A 16,441-nucleotide genomic window follows, 5' to 3' on the forward strand; every position below is an offset into this window, starting at 1 on the left:
ATTTATAGACAGCGGGCTGTTGTTCCCAACGCTCCTCCCCCGGCCCTGCACATTTTAGCGCCATTCTTACACCCCTGTCAATGCGCCGCCCAGCCAGGCAAGTCCCGTGCCCATCCCGATCCAACGATCCGTCGTCGACGACGGGAAGGGCAGCCTTCCATTCGGACAGTACCTACCTTACCTAAGGTATGTACGGGAAACTGAGAGCTTGGTGGCCAATTCTTTCTCCTTTCTGTTGCCCGTCTTTTGGTATCGCCGGTTGTATGCAGGGTGGATCACTACTATCCATTCATGTCCACGCTCGACCACAATCTCAGCAGTCTGAAGCCCTCATCGGGCATTTCAAAATCCAGGTCCCATCCCTTGGAAGCGGAATGGATCATCCCGACTCCCGCCTGTCTGTTCGCCTTCTTGGAGAACCTGACGTAGTACTTCACTTGAAGTGTTGAACTTTTGTTCGGGTTTGCTGCAGACAAGTCCGTGGCTTCCCGTCGCACCGTGTAGGTACAACATGGACAAGGGCGCGGTTTCCGTGGCCATTCAACAGTGGTGAACCATCGCCAACGCCTCGCCCGCGTTACCACTACCCAAAAAGGCACCTACACAATAATGCATATCCAAAAGTGGAAATGTGTGATCTTCGTGACGGACCTAGAATGATGTGCATCCTTGACACCTAGCAGGCAGGAGCGAACTTTAGTCAAGCGCCTACTATAAATGTTTGCAAGACCCCGTTGCAGCACCGCGACAAAGAACCTACTTCGGGCTCGGCCACGGCACGGAAAGAGACAAATGGACAGCTCACGGATTCCAGCCGAGCCTTCTACCGACACATCTTTGCTAATGGCTTGGAGAAGAGAGGAGCGAACTACATGTTCAAGAGTGTTCCACGGATCACTAGGTATGGAAATGTACCATAGAAGTGATCGCCCGAATGGATGCATAATTTGGTACCTGACGCCGGATCATCTTGGAAGTTGGAAAACGCGTTGGACCGGACTGCGGATTGGGCCGTTGTCTCCCGAACTTTGATGCAAGGGTGTGCGCCATTGTGTCTGAAAAACCACACTGTGTTTGGAAGGTAAGGTATGCAGGTCAATTTTCTTTTTCTGCAACAACGAAAACACAAGGGAAAGAACGGAAGTAAAACAGATGTTGGAGTGTTGAGAGAGGGAAAATGCAGCGAGAGATACAAAGCATTCCTAGACTCTCAGCCCATCCAAGTCTCAAAGATGACGTGCGAAGTCCTAAACCAAACGCGACCTGAACTCGGTCGTGTCACGTGAAGAGTTCAGTTAGTCGAATGCATGCAAGGTGGGCCCGAGCTTCTACGAACCAAGAGTTGTCACAAGCGCGACAAGACGCGTTGCCTGCGGTCCCCCTCAGCGACTACTGTGTATCTAGCATCTACGGATTCGTCGCACAATAGCCACCCGAAATGCAGAGAGCAACAACCGCTCATTTCCACATTTCGCCCCAGCCTTGATCCCCAATCTTGATGCGCGCATAGGAATCAGGACCCTGACCGCAACGTTTTTCTCTTGGCGTTTTGACTCACCCGTCGAGTCGACGGCGCCAGCGCAAAGATGCATATCAAGCAGATCATCATCCAAGGCTTCAAAAGGTGCGCCGAGACCCGCCAGAAACGCTGGATTTCCAGTCCACTAACAACCGCGTCGCACAGCTACAAGGATCAGACAGTCATAGAACCATTTTCTCCAGGTACCAATGTCATCGTCGGGCGCAATGGTTCGGGGAAGAGTAATTTTTTCGCTGCGATCCGATTCGTCCTCAGCGATGCGTACACCAACATGAGCCGGGAGGAACGCCAGGCCTTGTTGCACGAAGGGTCAGGTTCCGCCGTCATGTCTGCCTATGTCGAGATCATCTTCGACAACAAAGACAAACGATTCAGCGAGCCGGGTGACGAGGTCGTGATCCGCCGGACAATCGGCCTGAAGAAGGATGAGTACTCGGTAGACAGGAAAGTCCAGACTCGTGCCGATGTGCTCAAGATCCTCGAGACGGCCGGTTTTGCGAAAGAGAACCCCTTCTACATCGTGCCCCAGGGCCGCATTGCGGCGATCACCAACATGAAGGAGTCCGAGAGGCTGAACCTCCTAAAAGAGATTGCGGGGACCAACACATACGACGACCGCAGGATACAGTCCCTGAAGATCATGGCCGAGACGAACAGCAAGCGTGACAAGATCGACGAGACGCTGGCGTACATCGAGGAGCGCCTGAGCGAGCTAGAAGAGGAGAAGGATGAACTCCGCGATTTCCAGGACAAGGACAGGGAGCGAAGGTGTCTCGAGTATGCGCACTGGCACCGCTTGCAAGCGACAAATGCGGAGACGTTAGAACAAGTGGAGGAAGCGAGGCAGGGCGAGACTGGTGCATCGAGCAAAGATCGTGTGCAACTCCAGAAAACGGAGAAGGAGATCGTCGTGCTGGACCAAGAATCCCACGAACTCAAGCAAAACCTGGATCTGCTTGCCATGGAACGGCGACAGCTGGACGACGACCGGAGAGATGCCGCTCGAGCGCGCGCGAAGGCGGAACTAAAAGTGAAGCATCTGGATGAGACCCGCCACACACGGGAACAGGCGCAGCAGAAGCAGGAGGCCGAATTACAGGAGGTTAGGCGGAAAATCCAGACGGCCGAGTCAGACCTCTCCAAGATTACTCCCGAGTACGAGAAGTGGAAGAACCAAGAAGCCCAGATCAGACTGCAGCGGGATGAGGCAGTAGCGGGCAAAAACCGCTTGCTGACCAAGCAGACACGGAGTTCACAGTTCAAGACGAAGGCGGAGCGGGATGCTTTTCTCAAGCAGGAAATCAACGACGCCACGACGTCGTTGGCTGTGCAGAAGGCCAACGCAATAGATGCCCGGGAACAGGTACATGCGGTCGAAGCATCCATCGCTCAGCTGGAGAAGTCGATCCAGGACATCCGCCAGAATATCGAGGGCTACGGTGGGAACCGAGTATCGCTCGCCGAGAAGCTGACCAAGGCTCAGGAGGCCCGGGAGCAGCTGCACGAAGAGCGAAAGAGGCTCCGGCGGGAGGAGGACAAGCTCGGCTCGCTACTCTCCAACACCAGGGCGGAGAGGGATCAAGCAGAGTCGTCGCTGTCCCAGGCTATGGACTCGGCTACAGCCAAGGGTCTCGCGTCCATCAGACGGCTAAAGCGAGAGAGGGATATTCCCGGCGCCTACGGCACTCTGGCGGAACTGATGAATGTGCCGGTCGAGGCATACAAGTTGCCCGTCGAGCAAGTCGCTGGAAACAGCCTATTTCATTACGTTGTTGACAACGACAGAACCGCAACCATGCTTTCCGACCATCTGTACAAGACGTATGGCGGACGTTTAACATTCATGCCTCTCGAACAGCTACGGCCAAAGCATGCCAAGATGCCCAGGGCGTCGGACGCGCAACCTCTTATTAGCAAGATTGAGTACGACCCAGCGTATGAGAAAGCTTTTCAACAGGTGTTCGGCCGCACCATCGTCTGCCCCAACCTGACCGTTGCATCTCAATACGCCCGGACTCACGGTCTGAACGCCATCACGCCAGAAGGTGACACCACCAACAAACGAGGTGCAATGACTGGTGGTTATGTCGACGCCCGCAAGTCACGCCTCGACGCCGTCCGACGGGTCAGTCAGCTGCGAGACCTCTATGAGCAGCAGCTGGCAGACATCGACAAGATCCGGAAGGAGATAGAAGAGATCGATCAGAAGGTTACGAGTGCCAGCGGCGAGGAGCACAAGCTCGAACAGCAAATGCGCCAGTTCGAGATGGGCTTCGAGCCACTCAAGATGGAGCTGCGGACGAAGAACGCACAGCTGGAGCGCGAGCGAGCTCACCTTGAGGCGGCCGTGGAACGGCAGACCCAGGTAGAGAAGAACCTCAAGGACCTAGACGACTCGATCTCAACCTATCAGGCGGAGCTTTCCCAGGACTTCAAGAAAGCCCTGACTGCCAGTGAGGAACGGCAGCTGGAGGAATTCAGTGCCGAAGTACATCGGTTGCAGCGTGAGCTGAAGGAAGTCAGCAAGAAGCGATTCGAACTGGAAGGTCGCAAAAAGCTCCTCGAGACCGAGTTGCAGAGCCATCTCCGGCCACAAGAGGATCAATTGCGAAGCCAAGCCTTTGAGAACTCGACGGCCGGCGGCAGCGAGAGCTATAAGGAGGCGCAGCGGGAGCTCAAGAAGGCGCAGAGAACCATGGTCGAGGTGGAACAGCAGCTGCAGGAGAACGAGAAGGAAGTAGAGAAGGTGAGCGGCAAACTCGCCGACCTCGAAGCTAAAATGGCGCAGAAGGAGCAGGAGCTCCTAGAGCTTCAGAAGCGGATAGAGCAGCACCAGAAGAAAATGGAAAAGGCTATCCAGGCAAGGGCCCGCCTTGTTCAACAAGCCGCCGAGTATGCCAAGAATATCCGGGATCTCGGTATCCTGCCAGAGGAGGCGTTCGGCAAGTACGAGAAGATGAAGCCAGAACAGGTGAGTAGAGGTGTCCATCGGTGGAAAAGTTAGGGGCTTCATCCGACTGACGGCGCCAGATTGATTCGAGGCTCCGAAAAGTCAACGAGGCGCTCAAGAAGTACAAGCACATCAACAAGAAGGCCTTCGATCAGTATAACAGCTTCACCACACAGCGCGATCAGTTGTTGAAGCGGCGGAAGGAGCTCGACACGTCGCAAAAGTCAATCGAGGCGCTGATCGAGCATCTCGACCAGGAGAAGGACGAGGCGATCGAGCGCACGTTCAAGCAGGTGTCGAGGGAGTTTGCCACCATTTTCGAGAAGCTTGTTCCTGCGGGCCACGGACGGCTCGTAATCCAGCGCAAGGCAGACCGGGCGAAGAAGGCCAACGGCAATGCCGACGACTCGGACGAGGAGCCGACGGGCGTGGAGAGCTACACGGGCGTAGGCATCAGCGTGTCCTTCAACTCCAAGGTCATGGACGAACAGCAAAAGATTCAGCAGCTCAGTGGCGGTCAGAAGAGTAAGTTCTTTTTTTTAGGCCAGACACGATCCCCTCCTCTCCCGTCCATGCTTGCTTACGAGTGCGGTCGTCCAGGTCTGTGCGCTCTGTGCCTGATCTTCGCCCTCCAGGCAGCCGAATCAAGTCCATTTGTCATCTTTGACGAGGTCGACGCCAACCTGGACGCGCAGTATCGCACGGCTGTCGCCGGCCTGCTCCAGTCCATCTCGCGGGAGCAGAAAACACAGTTTATTTGCACCACTTTCCGGCCGGAGATTGTCCATGTCGCCGACAAGTGCTATGGTGTCACGTTCCACAACAAGACGAGCACAATCGACTGTGTGCCGACAGAGGAGGCGTTGAATTTCGTTGAGGGGCAGAAGAAGTGAGGGACGGTGGGGCTTACCTGGTATGTAATTGTGTTACTGTGTTGGTGAGCTGGTACTACACGGTGGTCAAGTAGGGTTGATATGGATGGAGCTACATCTCATTGTGGATTTGCGGATGGGGCATCGCTTGTACGCTCAAGCGGCACCCGACGGTTGCCGGCGTTGGAGGGGCAGGTGCCTGGCAGTAGCTGTAAGGCGAGGACTATCTAGCTTGCTCCTACAGCGGAGCGGCTATATCCTACGCGTCTTTTAGCTTTCTTCAGCGCATATTGAATACCCAAGCTCAGCTGAGCACTGGTAGGGCGCTGGTAGGGTAGGGCTTTCTCGACCTAGCTTGTCGCCCATTCGGAGCTGAGCTCTAGCTTCGATATCATTCTGCCCCACTGCCGCTCTAGACATGCGATTCTAGAAGTTACCCCACCATTATCGGGACGGGAGCTGTTCAATGCACACTCAGGTAACTTTGCACTTGACCACAACACCCGACATCTCTGGAGGTGAACACATCCGAACCGTGCCTTTTGCGTGGCTCCTATTATTTGTAGAACCGAAGCCAGTTGACCAGTACTAGGCACCGCGGGCACCACCGCGAACGGGCACAATGCCGGTTGACTACAGCAAGTGGGTATGCCGGCCCAGCAAACTCCCGACCCCTCCTCCGTCTCGTGTCGAGCACAGTTGACGCAGCTGACTGGCCTGCCCAGGACGCGCTCGAGCTCAGTGATGACTCGGACATTGAGGTGCATCCCAATGTCGACAAGCGATCCTTCATCCGTGCGAAGCAGCACCAGATCCACATGGAGCGCGAGCAGCGCAAGCACCAGATCGAGACCCTCAAGTACGAGCGCATCATCAACGACCAGCTGATCAAGCGCATCTCGTCCCTCCTCGCCGCTCTCAAGTCCCGCGCATCCGAAGCCAAGACCAGGAATCCGGGCGAGGTGGCCTTCCAGGCCGTCATGGAGTCGGCGGCGGGGCTGGACCCCAAGGACGACCAGCCTCCCCCGCGCCCAGCCGGCGTGCACAACGCCGAGGAACCCCAGCCCACGTACACCAAGATGATGGCGACGCTCCTCGACCAGGTGAACAAGGCGCTCGACGAGAAGAAGCTCGAGCAGGACAAGAGATATGACGGCATGGTGGCGGAGATCGAGGACCACCTGAAGAAGGTCACGGATCTGCAGGGCGATCTGATCAAGAAGCTCGCCGAGCTCGAGCGGGAGGCATCGCGCAAGATTACCAGCGAGAGCATCCACACGGGCTTCGACAGTTCCCATATCAACAAATCGAAGTCATCATCCTCGGGCGCCGGGCCCGGCGAGTCCAAGGTTGAGCTCCTCAACCCCAACTTCGCAGGGGCCTCCTCCCTCCCCGCAGAATCCAGCTCCAAGCCCGGCGACAACAACAACGCCGATGACAATGACGACGACCAAGAGATCAGCGCGTCCCCGCTCGCGCGCCAGTTCGCCCAGATCAAGGCCAGCGAATACCGCGAGTCGGCGGCCTTCCTCTCGCAGCACCCGGAGATCCTGACGGAGAAAGAGCACGAGGGCCTGCTCATGCTCGCCTTCGACGCGCAGATGGAGAACCGGGCCGACTACGCGCGCAACTGCGTGCACCAGGCGCTGCTCATCCACTACTGCCGCGCACTCGGCCGCGACGGCGTCGCCCTCTTCTTTAAGCGCGTCACCACCCAGGGTCACCAGGCCCAGGAGGTCTTCCACAAGGACGTGCAGGACACGTACATGAAGATCAGGACGCGCGCGAGGGAGATCGTGCTGCAGCGCGCGAGAGACGAGGCCGAGGGAAAGGGCGGCGTGGAGCAGATCCAGCTGCATGCTGTCGAGCCCGGGACGGTGATCAACATCCGGATTCCGGAGAAGGGCAGCGAGGATCCCGAGGTGAAGAAAGGGAGGGAGATCTTTGAGTCGTTTAGTCCTGAGATGAAGATGGCGTTGGAGTCGGGCAGTTTGGACGAGGTGAACAAGGTGCTGGGCGACATGAAGGTCGATGAGGCCGAGGAGTTGGTCGGGAAGTTGGGTGAGGTAGATTGACCCGGTTCTCCGTTTCTTTTCGCTATAAATGAGGCTAATTTTCTTGCGCTAGGCGGGGATTCTGAGTCTCGAGGAAGAGATTATCGATGCCACCACCGAGGAAGGCAAGGAGAAGGTTAAGAAGCTTGAACAGGAGAGGAAAGAGGCAGCAAAGGCTGAAGAGGCTGAAGAGGCCGAGTATGCTCCAGATCCGGAGTGAGGGTTGTGGGTGGTGGGAATGGGTGATTATGTTTAGTCTTATATCCAACCTTGTGTGCTCGCGTCTATCCGGAGGGATGGTGTGCATTGAATGTGATGTTCTTTCTTTTCTGTGTTTGGTGGGTTTACTTCAACCTTGACCGCGCTTTAGATGATCACAACACTCATCGTGAACTTCAGTTGGTCAGTACCTCGCCGCACCTTCTCACCAACAAGGCTTTGAAGCTGTCAAGCAATGCGACCGCTAAGAGTTGCAATTCTAGTTTCCCGTCCTCTTTTCATCCGTTTTGGGAGACCTCCTTATCTGGATAGCTTATGAGCGAGACCGTCTCTGTTACGAGCTTGCTACGAAACCTCTACATATTCATAAGTTGGCGCCGAATCCTGCCCTTTTTGTCGACACTCTTTTTTGGGTTCCGTCCGACAACCCCGGCGGCTCCCTATCCCTCTTCACCTCATTCCTTACTCTTTACCTCCCACCTTGTTTTATTCATCACATTCACCACTTCGTACCCTCACCTTCTTTCTCAGACCTTCTTTACACCATCACCTGCCATGGCCTCGCTTCTTGGACTTCGAGAAGCTCCACCACTCGGGCACTCGACGACGACTGAGCGAAGTGCAGGGCTCACCTTCGCACAGTTTAGCAGCTCTCACACATGACCAAAACAAAGTCATGGAGGAACCAACGGGAATACCTACCAGCCATGCTCTCTCTCAAGGCTGGGGTTTTGCTGGAGTCGCTGATGACCAGACATCCGCAAACGCGGTTGACTCGAGAGCCTCCCAGCTGCCGTCACATCAAGATGGGGACGTTGCTGGCACGGCAAACCCTCAAGAGCCGACCCCGAAAAGTCCTAGCTCAGATACCGTACAGGGCCAAACTAGTGACGCTACGGCTCCAGACGAAGCTTCACAAATGACCGGTTTGCTAGCCCAACTTTGCGGTCAGGGGGAACTTGCTACTGACCATCTCCACAACATACAGCGCCAACAATTCCATCCGAAGATACAAATACTACAGTCTCAGCCAACCATGAGAGCTCAGATGAAGAGGAAAACGATATTCTAGCAGCCCTCCACAGATGCAAAAACAAGTGTGACCATCCATCACAACTAGCAACCAAGCAAACACCGTCTTCCACGGGCGGCCTGGTGGCTAGCACGGCGCGTACTCCATCCCCAAATGGGACATCAGGGCCTGCTTTGATTGGCAATTTGGGGCATGATGCGTCAATAGCCGCACTCGGTGCTGAGGGGTCTGGCAGCGTCGAAAGAAGCCATTTCCTGAAGAAATATGACTATTCCGGCCGAAAGCGGGAAGACTCCAAGGCAAACAGTATTAAGTCCGTTGCCAAAGCGCAAGAAAAGACGAGAACCAAAGAAGCATGTACGGCCAAGCTTCCGACCAAGCGACGGATTCCCGAGATCATAGATCTCACCGACTTTCCAGATGACTCTGACACAGTATCACCAGCCCCCCATCGCGAAGCCAAAAGGCGGAAACGCGATGAGAACGGCCGCGAGAAACAACAACACCAGGAGGAGTATAGAGGCTCCCATCAGCACAGCACCGGTCGGACATCAAGCCAAGATCCCTTTGGAAGTACCCAACGAGAGCCCCGCCGGCAAGCCCGTCAAGAGACCCATCTGGAGCCGCCTCCCGCAGTTCGTCCACAACTACGCCAGGAGCACCGTCAGGAAATCCAGCGGGAAATCCAGCGGGAAATCCAGCGGGAAATCCAGCAGGGCCCCAACACCAACAGACCCAGCTTCAACGAGTACAGTTCAACCACAGCAGCCGAGAGGGCAAGGAGAAGGGTCGAGGAACTCAAAGCCAAACTTACCGGCGCCCGCGGTCTCACAGCAGCTGGCCGTCGCCCGGCAGTTGCTACTCCTGAGGACGACGCGGCCTTGTTCCAGAAGATCGCATCCAAGCAGCCCGTCAAAAGAACAACCCAGGTCATATCCAGCTTGCCGAACAGCAACAGGCAGCCGACTTCATCTAATTTCCCTGGAGCAAGGCACAATGTCCAACCCCCATCATCCAGCCAGCCGGCCGGGACCCGACCATGTCTACCTCCACCGCCGGCCGGCAACCACCGAGTCGCGCAACTGACCCAGTCTCGGATCCTCAACATGCAACCCGAACGTCGCATGGAAATCCTCCCGTCGGCCCAAGCCCACAGCGCCCACATCCCCCACCGCATCCGCCGCCAGCCACGCAGTCCCGACCGGGAACCAGGAACCCAACTTGTCTCGCAACCAGCCATCCACAAAGAGCGCCAGCGCGAGACGGTGCCAATCCTCAAAGCCCTCAGCCCAGACCGCACGGTGATCCAATACGCAGTCTACCGTACCCGTCCTTTTACGCCTCGCACTACCGCCGCCGCGACCGCCACCACCACCACCCGCGACCTACGAAACCAACGGGGAGGCAGCGAGCGGGCCATCCGCTGCAGCGCACACCTCTCTCCAGCACAGGCCAACGCGGACGCGGCAAGACGACAGGACGCCTTGCGCAAGGGCGTGGTCAGCAAAGCCTGGCGGATGGTCCCCTCCTCGTCCTCTCATTCCTCGATACCGCCGTCGTCGTCATCATCATCATCGTCATCGTCATCCACGACAACTGCTGCTGCTGAAGATCATCAAATGCTACGGTTGTACGAGGGGTGCGTCTGGTTCGAGAGAGGGGAGGTGCAGTTCTTCTGGGTCGGCGAGGAGGCGCACGAGCTGCGCACGCTCGTGTCGTCGGCTTCTGGCAGTGGTAACGCGGTTGAGCAGAGTCGTGGTGGTGGTGGTGGTGGCCGGGATGATGCCGGGCTGGATTTGGTGGCGAGGATGGGCAGTTGGTGTAACGCGAGGGTCGATAAGGCTCCCGTGGCGATCTACAGGCGGAAGAGGTTTGATGTGTGGTCGATGATCTACTATGGGAAGGAGGTGAAGAAACGGACGGGTGGCGCGGGGCCGAGGATTGTCTTCGAGTGTGGGGGAGATGGGGATGGTGTTGCGGGAGAGGAGGAGAACGGGGCAGAGGATGGGGACAGAGGATGGGGACAGAGGTGGGGATGGAAATGAACGGGTGGAAACGAGGACAGTCACACCGACGACGGTCAATCTAGTCTCGAGCAAGAACCCGCACAGGCCAACGAAAACGAAACAGAGGGAGGGGCAGAGACAGAGCAAGAGCAAGAGCAAGAGGCCGGAGAGGCTGACGGCAGGACAGATAACGGCCGCACCAGCCCCAGCCCCAGCCCCAGCCCCAGCCCTGCCCTCCGAACTCGAGCCTCATCTGCTGCGACCGTCAACTTCTCCTCGCACATGAGCCTCCTAGACCTCGTCGACATCCCCCATGGCGCTCCACGGCACTTACACCACCCGCGTGCAGGCCAACCGGGCGGCGCTGTCCACCTTCCTGGAGCTCGCCAAACCCAAGAACAGCAGGATCGAGGACCATCACCACTACAAGTACAAGGTCAAGCCCGGCGTCCGTGAGGCTTTCGAGGAGCGTGGCTACGGCGAGAGCAACTGCACGACGCCGGCCATAATCGAGTGGGATGCGCCGATGGGAGGGGTGCACCGGTGGGAATTCCTGCGGCTTGTGGTGCAGGTCGTGGAGAGCGAGCTGAAGGGGCCGGTGGATCTCGGGGACATGGTGGTCGAAGGGGCTGAGGCCAACGCCAGCGCCGGTGGAATCATAAGCGGCATGGGAAACACGGAAGTAACGGGCGACAAACCGACGCGACCCGTGCCGAGGACGGGGCCGGTTGCTGCACTGCCGAGTCCCGTGGAGGAGGGCGACGTAGTAGTTAGCGAGGAGGAGGAGTGAAGATTGGTGTGGACAGAGATACTAGATGTATGCTACGAATAGGAGTTGTCTCTGAAGTTCGTGGAATACTGGCAGCTTGAATCAATCTAACCTACATTACATCTGCATTACCAGCAAGGAGGCCCAGTTAGTTGGGTGAAAGGAAGTTGATGAGAGGCGCTATATTGCATATCCTTCGGTGAGATTGATAGGCAATAGATGACTCGGTAGATATATGATGAACACGACACTCTATGGAACTCGTGTCCTTGTCTGCATAAAGAGATATCGCCTATAACGTGAAGGCTAGTTATGCTTCCCCGAGGCTGCTGCTTTCCAATGCACCTCCCCTGACTTATGGGTTCAGGGGTCAAAACAGAGCGGGCTATCGACCGGGCAACGAGAAAATCAGAGTCGGGGACCGTGTCTCCACTGCAGTAACCAGGTCTGTAACCGTAAGCTGCGAGTTGTAGGAAATATGTCATGAATCCTAGAGCTGTACATACAACCGTGGACACTAGGTTAGCCTCCCAAGAAATCGCGGGCATTGGTTCGAAGAAATGGCCTGCAGATGCTGTGCAACGTGCAATGCCGAAGAGCTAAATGTATTTTTCGGGGCAGGCTGCTAGCTTAACCTTTTTGGGCATGCAGAGTTAGCGGGCCCCGCAGCCGTGGAACCAACCGGCCCTTGTCCAAGAACGGCCCAGACGTCATCAAGCAGTGAAACTCCAAACCACATGATTAAACTCGGCAGCTGGGCCAATTCACACTGACAGGTTCCCGGTAAACCCTCTGACGGCCGGGAGAGTAACTGATATTCCAAGCGGTTAGGTTACCAGTCCCTTTTGGAAAAGCAGTAGCCACTATCCTTGCCTGTGACACCCAGACGCGAGAAGTAAGGGCCGAGACCTGTGTCTTAGTACCGGCGGTGATCAGCCGCCCGCCGTCGCCATGGCGAGCACGACCATTGATGAGGACACACCCCTCCTATCCGCGACCGCTTCGCCGTCCACCGAAGTCCCCCGGCCATCGAGGCCTCCGCGAACGGTCACCTTCAATCCCAACCCCGTCACGAAGACGATCGAACCTGAAACTGCTTACCACGGTACGCGGATATCACATCAACACCGCGCGCCAAGTTCCCCTTCCAACTCGTCGGCTATAAGTACGGGTGGACTCGGCGGTGGCCCGCCCATGCTCTCCAATTTGAACAGCAAGCTACGCAGACGCAACAGCCTTGGCGGTTTGCAGGGTGGACATTCGGTCGGCGGCCTACCGCTGGTCGCTGGCCCAACGGGAGCTTCCAAAATTGGCCCACAGCGTAGTACCAAGAACGCCCAGAAGCTCAAACTTCTACCGAACCCAGAGCTGGAAGCCGATAACGTCGACGAAGAGAGCGGCCGTGATGTCTACTCCCAATATACCCGCATCAAAGACCCGACCGCACGCCGCGATGCTGCCCGCCTGGGGAAAGCAGACCGTGACAGGTTACCGCGTGTCACGGCTTACTGCACGGCGAATAAATATCAAATGGACGGATTGCTGCGCTTCTTGAAGGGGAAGGGTAAAGGAAGAGGAGTGAGTCCGAAGCTGATCGACGAGTGCATCTACACGCCGTACAGCTACAGCTCAAAGCAAGCAGCTAGCTCACGGCAAGAAAGACACCTGGCAGTTCACTCCACACCGGAAAGGCGTTATTCAACGGGGAGCCTGGCCGACTTGCCGAGCGAGAGCAGCCATTCCGCCCTCGAGAATGGTCTGCTCGAGAGGCAAGAGATCGCCGATGACATTTTCGTTGACCACATGGCCGACGAGAACGCAGTAGCCAGCGATACCGCCAACTTCGACATCCACGTGCATACGCCCGAGGTTTTTCTCTTCAACTATGGGGTGGTGGTAATATGGGGCATGTCAGCGGCACAAGAGCAGCGCTTCCTCAAAGAAATTGACAAGTTCGAGGTGGAAAAGCTCGCGCCCGAGGACGTGGAGACGGAGAACTTCAATTTCTACTACACCCATGAGTATCAGGCCCGGATATACAACGACTTCATCACCCTCCGTGACAAGAGCAACTATATGACAAAGCTGGCTATCTCCCATGCGCTGGCACAAAGCGTCAAGGTCGGCCTTTCCCTTCCTTTTCTCCCCGCCTCACTCGTTTGGCGATCACAAACCCCCATCTAACACTCGTGCTTGTGACAATAGACCTCCCTATTCGAGGAACTAATCGCCACCACTATCGACACCTGCAAGGACATACCCGCCCAGCTCGCCTTCACGGGCAAGATCGCTCTCTCGCGCTCCGAGATCAACATGCAGATCGGCGAGCTGTTCATCCTCCGCATCAGCATCCACCTCAACGGCTCCGTGCTCGATACCCCCGAGCTCTTCTGGGTCGAGCCCCAGCTCGAGCCCGTCTACCAGGCCGTCCGGAGCTACCTCGAGATGGACCAGCGGGTCGGACTGCTCACGGAACGTCTGGATGTCATTGCGGATTTGTTGGCCGTGTTGAAGGAGCAGCTGAGTCATGGTCATGGGGAGATGTTGGAGTGGATCGGTGAGTTTCTTTTTTTCATCGCTTACGTATTCGTTCCTTGATTTTCCCCTGGGTGTTTCCCCGGCTTCTTCCACAGGCTCTTTCTGAGTTGACATGGTTTGATGTTTGCTTCGGCTGACTTGACTCTTTCTCTCAGTAATCGTCCTCATCGCGGCCGAGATATTGGTGGCGGTGGCTAATATCATTGTCGACTTGTACATCGGTGTCTAAGTCGCGGGCGCAGGACGACGCCAAGGAGTACCCTGTTGTTGGGTTCTGGTGAGGAAACACGGCGCTTTCCCTCCTGCTGGCATCCCTTGTTCTCTGTCACATACTTCTGCCGCTGCCTCCGACTGGGTTTATCCCTTTCGGCTGCTTCGGGCTTGTCGTCTCGGATGGCGCCTTGGTCGGTCCTTGTATCATGGGAAGCTTCATGAGGCGGATTTTAGGCGCGCAGACAAAACAGCACCATCTGTACTTTATTTGTATACTTCCTGAGCACTACATCACCTGTACCTAGTAGAGACCTTATTCGCAGCTGGGGTCGGGACTGTACGGACAAAGATAACCGACACCGAAATGAATGTCTACCTAGCTGTATGAGGCACAGGAAGACACTAATTCATATCTCGCACTTTCATTCACTTCTCTCCTGAGCATACTGTTACACTTGGAACCATAGCATCATCAGGGCGGCAAGAGATGAGACAGCGGGAGAAGAGTAAATTCTGGAAAGGTATACGAATGTTAATCTCAGCGCTTCATGGTGTCTTCACGCAAGGCAACGTGGCAAATATCATGACCAGCGCGACTTTCCTGTACACTACAAGAATCTCCCCAGCCAGCCCCGCCGATGATCCGTTGCAAAGGAGGTTGGTGGTATGGGCTCCCCCCTGCCCTGAGGGCTTTACTTCGAGCTGCCGGCCGAATGGGCAAAGTTTGCGGAGAATCTGGAACCGGCGGATCAGTTCTGCGTCAAAATCCAAGCCTTCCAGATGAGCACAGTACTGTCACGAATTTTCCCAAGGCAGAAGCAATTAGGTACAAGTAGATTAACCCACGCCGTGCGCCTATCCCATCCCACAATCCCGTGAAATCCTGACTGAGCTCAGAAGTACAAATACAGGAAGATAACACTGGCCCTTCCTCAACAAGCAGGCCAAGCTCAACGAAGCTCAGCAGTAAGGGCCGCCTGATTATAAAAAGAGGAGGTTAAAAGCTGTGTAGCATCTCCCACTGACGATGTTGATGTCTGAAATAACCAATACCAATATCCGCCGAAGACCGATCACTCTACTCGTCGGGCTTCTCTCCCTGCGTCTCCTGGTCTGTGTCGTAATTCGTCATCTCCACATCGTCCTGCTGTCGTGATACATTGCGCCCCTCACCACCCGCCGAAGCGCCCCGGGGCCGTTCTGGATCGGTGGAATCGGCCTTGCCGTTCCCCTCATCCGTCTTCGCGCTATCTGACGACGCCTTGGCCTCGGCGTCGTACGCGTCCTTCTCCTTCTCGTACTCGGCCATCTGCCGGTCGGCGAGATTCTGATACTCCTCGCGCTGGCTCTCCGGCAGGTCCTTCCATCGGCGCGAGAGCTCTTCCTCCGTGTTGGTACTGCCTTCCGCGGCCTTGTCTTTCAGCGACGGCCTAGTATCATTGCAGTACAAATCGAACGCGTTCCCGGGCTTCTTGGGCGGACCTTTATGAACGCCGTTGGCCTTGCTATCCCCCAGCTGCGTGCCGGAAAACGCGTCTGAGCTGGGCGACTGGAGCAAGAGGTTCTGGCTTATAAAGGTCGATCCCGCGCCCCCCGTGCTGACAGAGGATGGCGCTTCAAGGTTGGTGAACACCGAGGGCTTCCGATGTCCACGCTTAATACGCAGCGGCTTCTCCTTAGGCTGTGATGGCGGATTGACGGTGTCAATGATCGTTGATCCGCGCGGAAGGGGAAGGGCGCTGTTGGCGGACGACCGCCGCCGGAAAGAGTTGTCCGGCTGGGAACTTACTGTCGGCGGTGGGCTCGGGCTGCCGTCTGAATCCTCCACATTCGTGCTTGTCCGCTTGGCGAGCTGCTCCAGCAGGAAGGCTCGCTCTAACCGCATCTTCTCAACCTGGCGTTTGAGGCGCGCGAGCCGCAGTCGTGCGGCATCGTTGGCTTCTTCAACTTCGCTTGTCCGCTGCTTAAGCTGGATGCATTTTCGGCGATACGCTTCCTCGACCGAAGGAGGGAGCGAAGGAGGGGCGCTGGCTGGATACAGGGAAGAGCTAGTGTCAGTAAGATCATCCATTGTGGGCATAATGAGAAACAGTTGAAATTGAAGAGGATCGGGGATGCTTTGTTGGTGCAAGTAGCAAGGACGCTCGGCGTTAACGTACAAGGTGCCATCTCGACGAAGTGACTTCTGGTTTTCTCTGCGACGCTCGCAGAAACGAGAATCTGGTTAGAATTAGGAACAACGCGTCG

At 56.3% G+C, this 16,441-nt stretch overlaps 6 protein-coding genes across 6 annotated transcripts; 5 read left to right on the forward strand and 1 right to left on the reverse strand.

Moving 5' to 3' along the window:
• The first annotated feature begins 47 nt into the window (after positions 1 to 47).
• B0T15DRAFT_542724 (uncharacterized protein) lies at positions 48 to 781 on the forward strand. The gene has a single exon (XM_062869940.1). It carries the CDS (start codon positions 189 to 191, stop codon positions 447 to 449), a length of 261 nt encoding a protein of 86 aa, XP_062718139.1. The 5' UTR covers positions 48 to 188; the 3' UTR covers positions 450 to 781.
• Positions 782 to 1,346: 565 nt separating this feature from the next.
• Positions 1,347 to 5,846, forward strand: B0T15DRAFT_422424 (RecF/RecN/SMC). The gene is made up of 4 exons (XM_062865571.1): positions 1,347 to 1,624; positions 1,685 to 4,511; positions 4,571 to 5,015; positions 5,091 to 5,846. The coding sequence occupies exons 1-4, from the start codon at positions 1,587 to 1,589 to the stop codon at positions 5,381 to 5,383; spliced, it is 3,603 nt and encodes a 1,200-aa protein (XP_062718140.1). The 5' UTR covers positions 1,347 to 1,586; the 3' UTR covers positions 5,384 to 5,846.
• On the forward strand, positions 5,607 to 7,946 carry B0T15DRAFT_302693 (Cdc37 N terminal kinase binding-domain-containing protein). The gene is made up of 5 exons (XM_062863833.1): positions 5,607 to 5,840; positions 5,955 to 6,008; positions 6,088 to 7,428; positions 7,490 to 7,818; positions 7,899 to 7,946. The coding sequence occupies exons 1-4, from the start codon at positions 5,829 to 5,831 to the stop codon at positions 7,634 to 7,636; spliced, it is 1,554 nt and encodes a 517-aa protein (XP_062718141.1). The 5' UTR covers positions 5,607 to 5,828; the 3' UTR covers positions 7,637 to 7,818; positions 7,899 to 7,946.
• A 986-nt stretch (positions 7,947 to 8,932) lies between these two features.
• B0T15DRAFT_562139 (uncharacterized protein) lies at positions 8,933 to 11,464 on the forward strand (the record flags this gene model as incomplete). Its single annotated transcript, XM_062870568.1, has 4 exons — positions 8,933 to 8,981; positions 9,113 to 10,697; positions 10,758 to 10,974; positions 11,024 to 11,464. 4 exons carry the CDS (start codon positions 8,933 to 8,935, stop codon positions 11,462 to 11,464), a joined length of 2,292 nt encoding a protein of 763 aa, XP_062718142.1.
• Positions 11,465 to 12,107: 643 nt separating this feature from the next.
• Positions 12,108 to 14,623, forward strand: B0T15DRAFT_440727 (uncharacterized protein). Its single transcript, XM_062865907.1, has 3 exons — positions 12,108 to 13,564; positions 13,649 to 14,000; positions 14,137 to 14,623. The coding sequence occupies exons 1-3, from the start codon at positions 12,395 to 12,397 to the stop codon at positions 14,208 to 14,210; spliced, it is 1,596 nt and encodes a 531-aa protein (XP_062718143.1). The 5' UTR covers positions 12,108 to 12,394; the 3' UTR covers positions 14,211 to 14,623.
• Positions 14,624 to 15,272: 649 nt separating this feature from the next.
• B0T15DRAFT_514408 (uncharacterized protein) lies at positions 15,273 to 16,265 on the reverse strand (the record flags this gene model as incomplete). The annotated part of the gene is made up of 2 exons (XM_062868118.1): positions 15,273 to 15,875; positions 15,984 to 16,265. 2 exons carry the CDS (start codon positions 16,263 to 16,265, stop codon positions 15,273 to 15,275), a joined length of 885 nt encoding a protein of 294 aa, XP_062718144.1.
• Between the last annotated feature and the right edge of the window lie 176 nt (positions 16,266 to 16,441).

This window comes from Chaetomium strumarium (genome assembly GCF_033439665.1).
Source record: "Chaetomium strumarium strain CBS 333.67 chromosome Unknown B0T15scaffold_7, whole genome shotgun sequence".
NCBI lineage: Eukaryota > Fungi > Ascomycota > Sordariomycetes > Sordariales > Chaetomiaceae > Chaetomium > Chaetomium strumarium.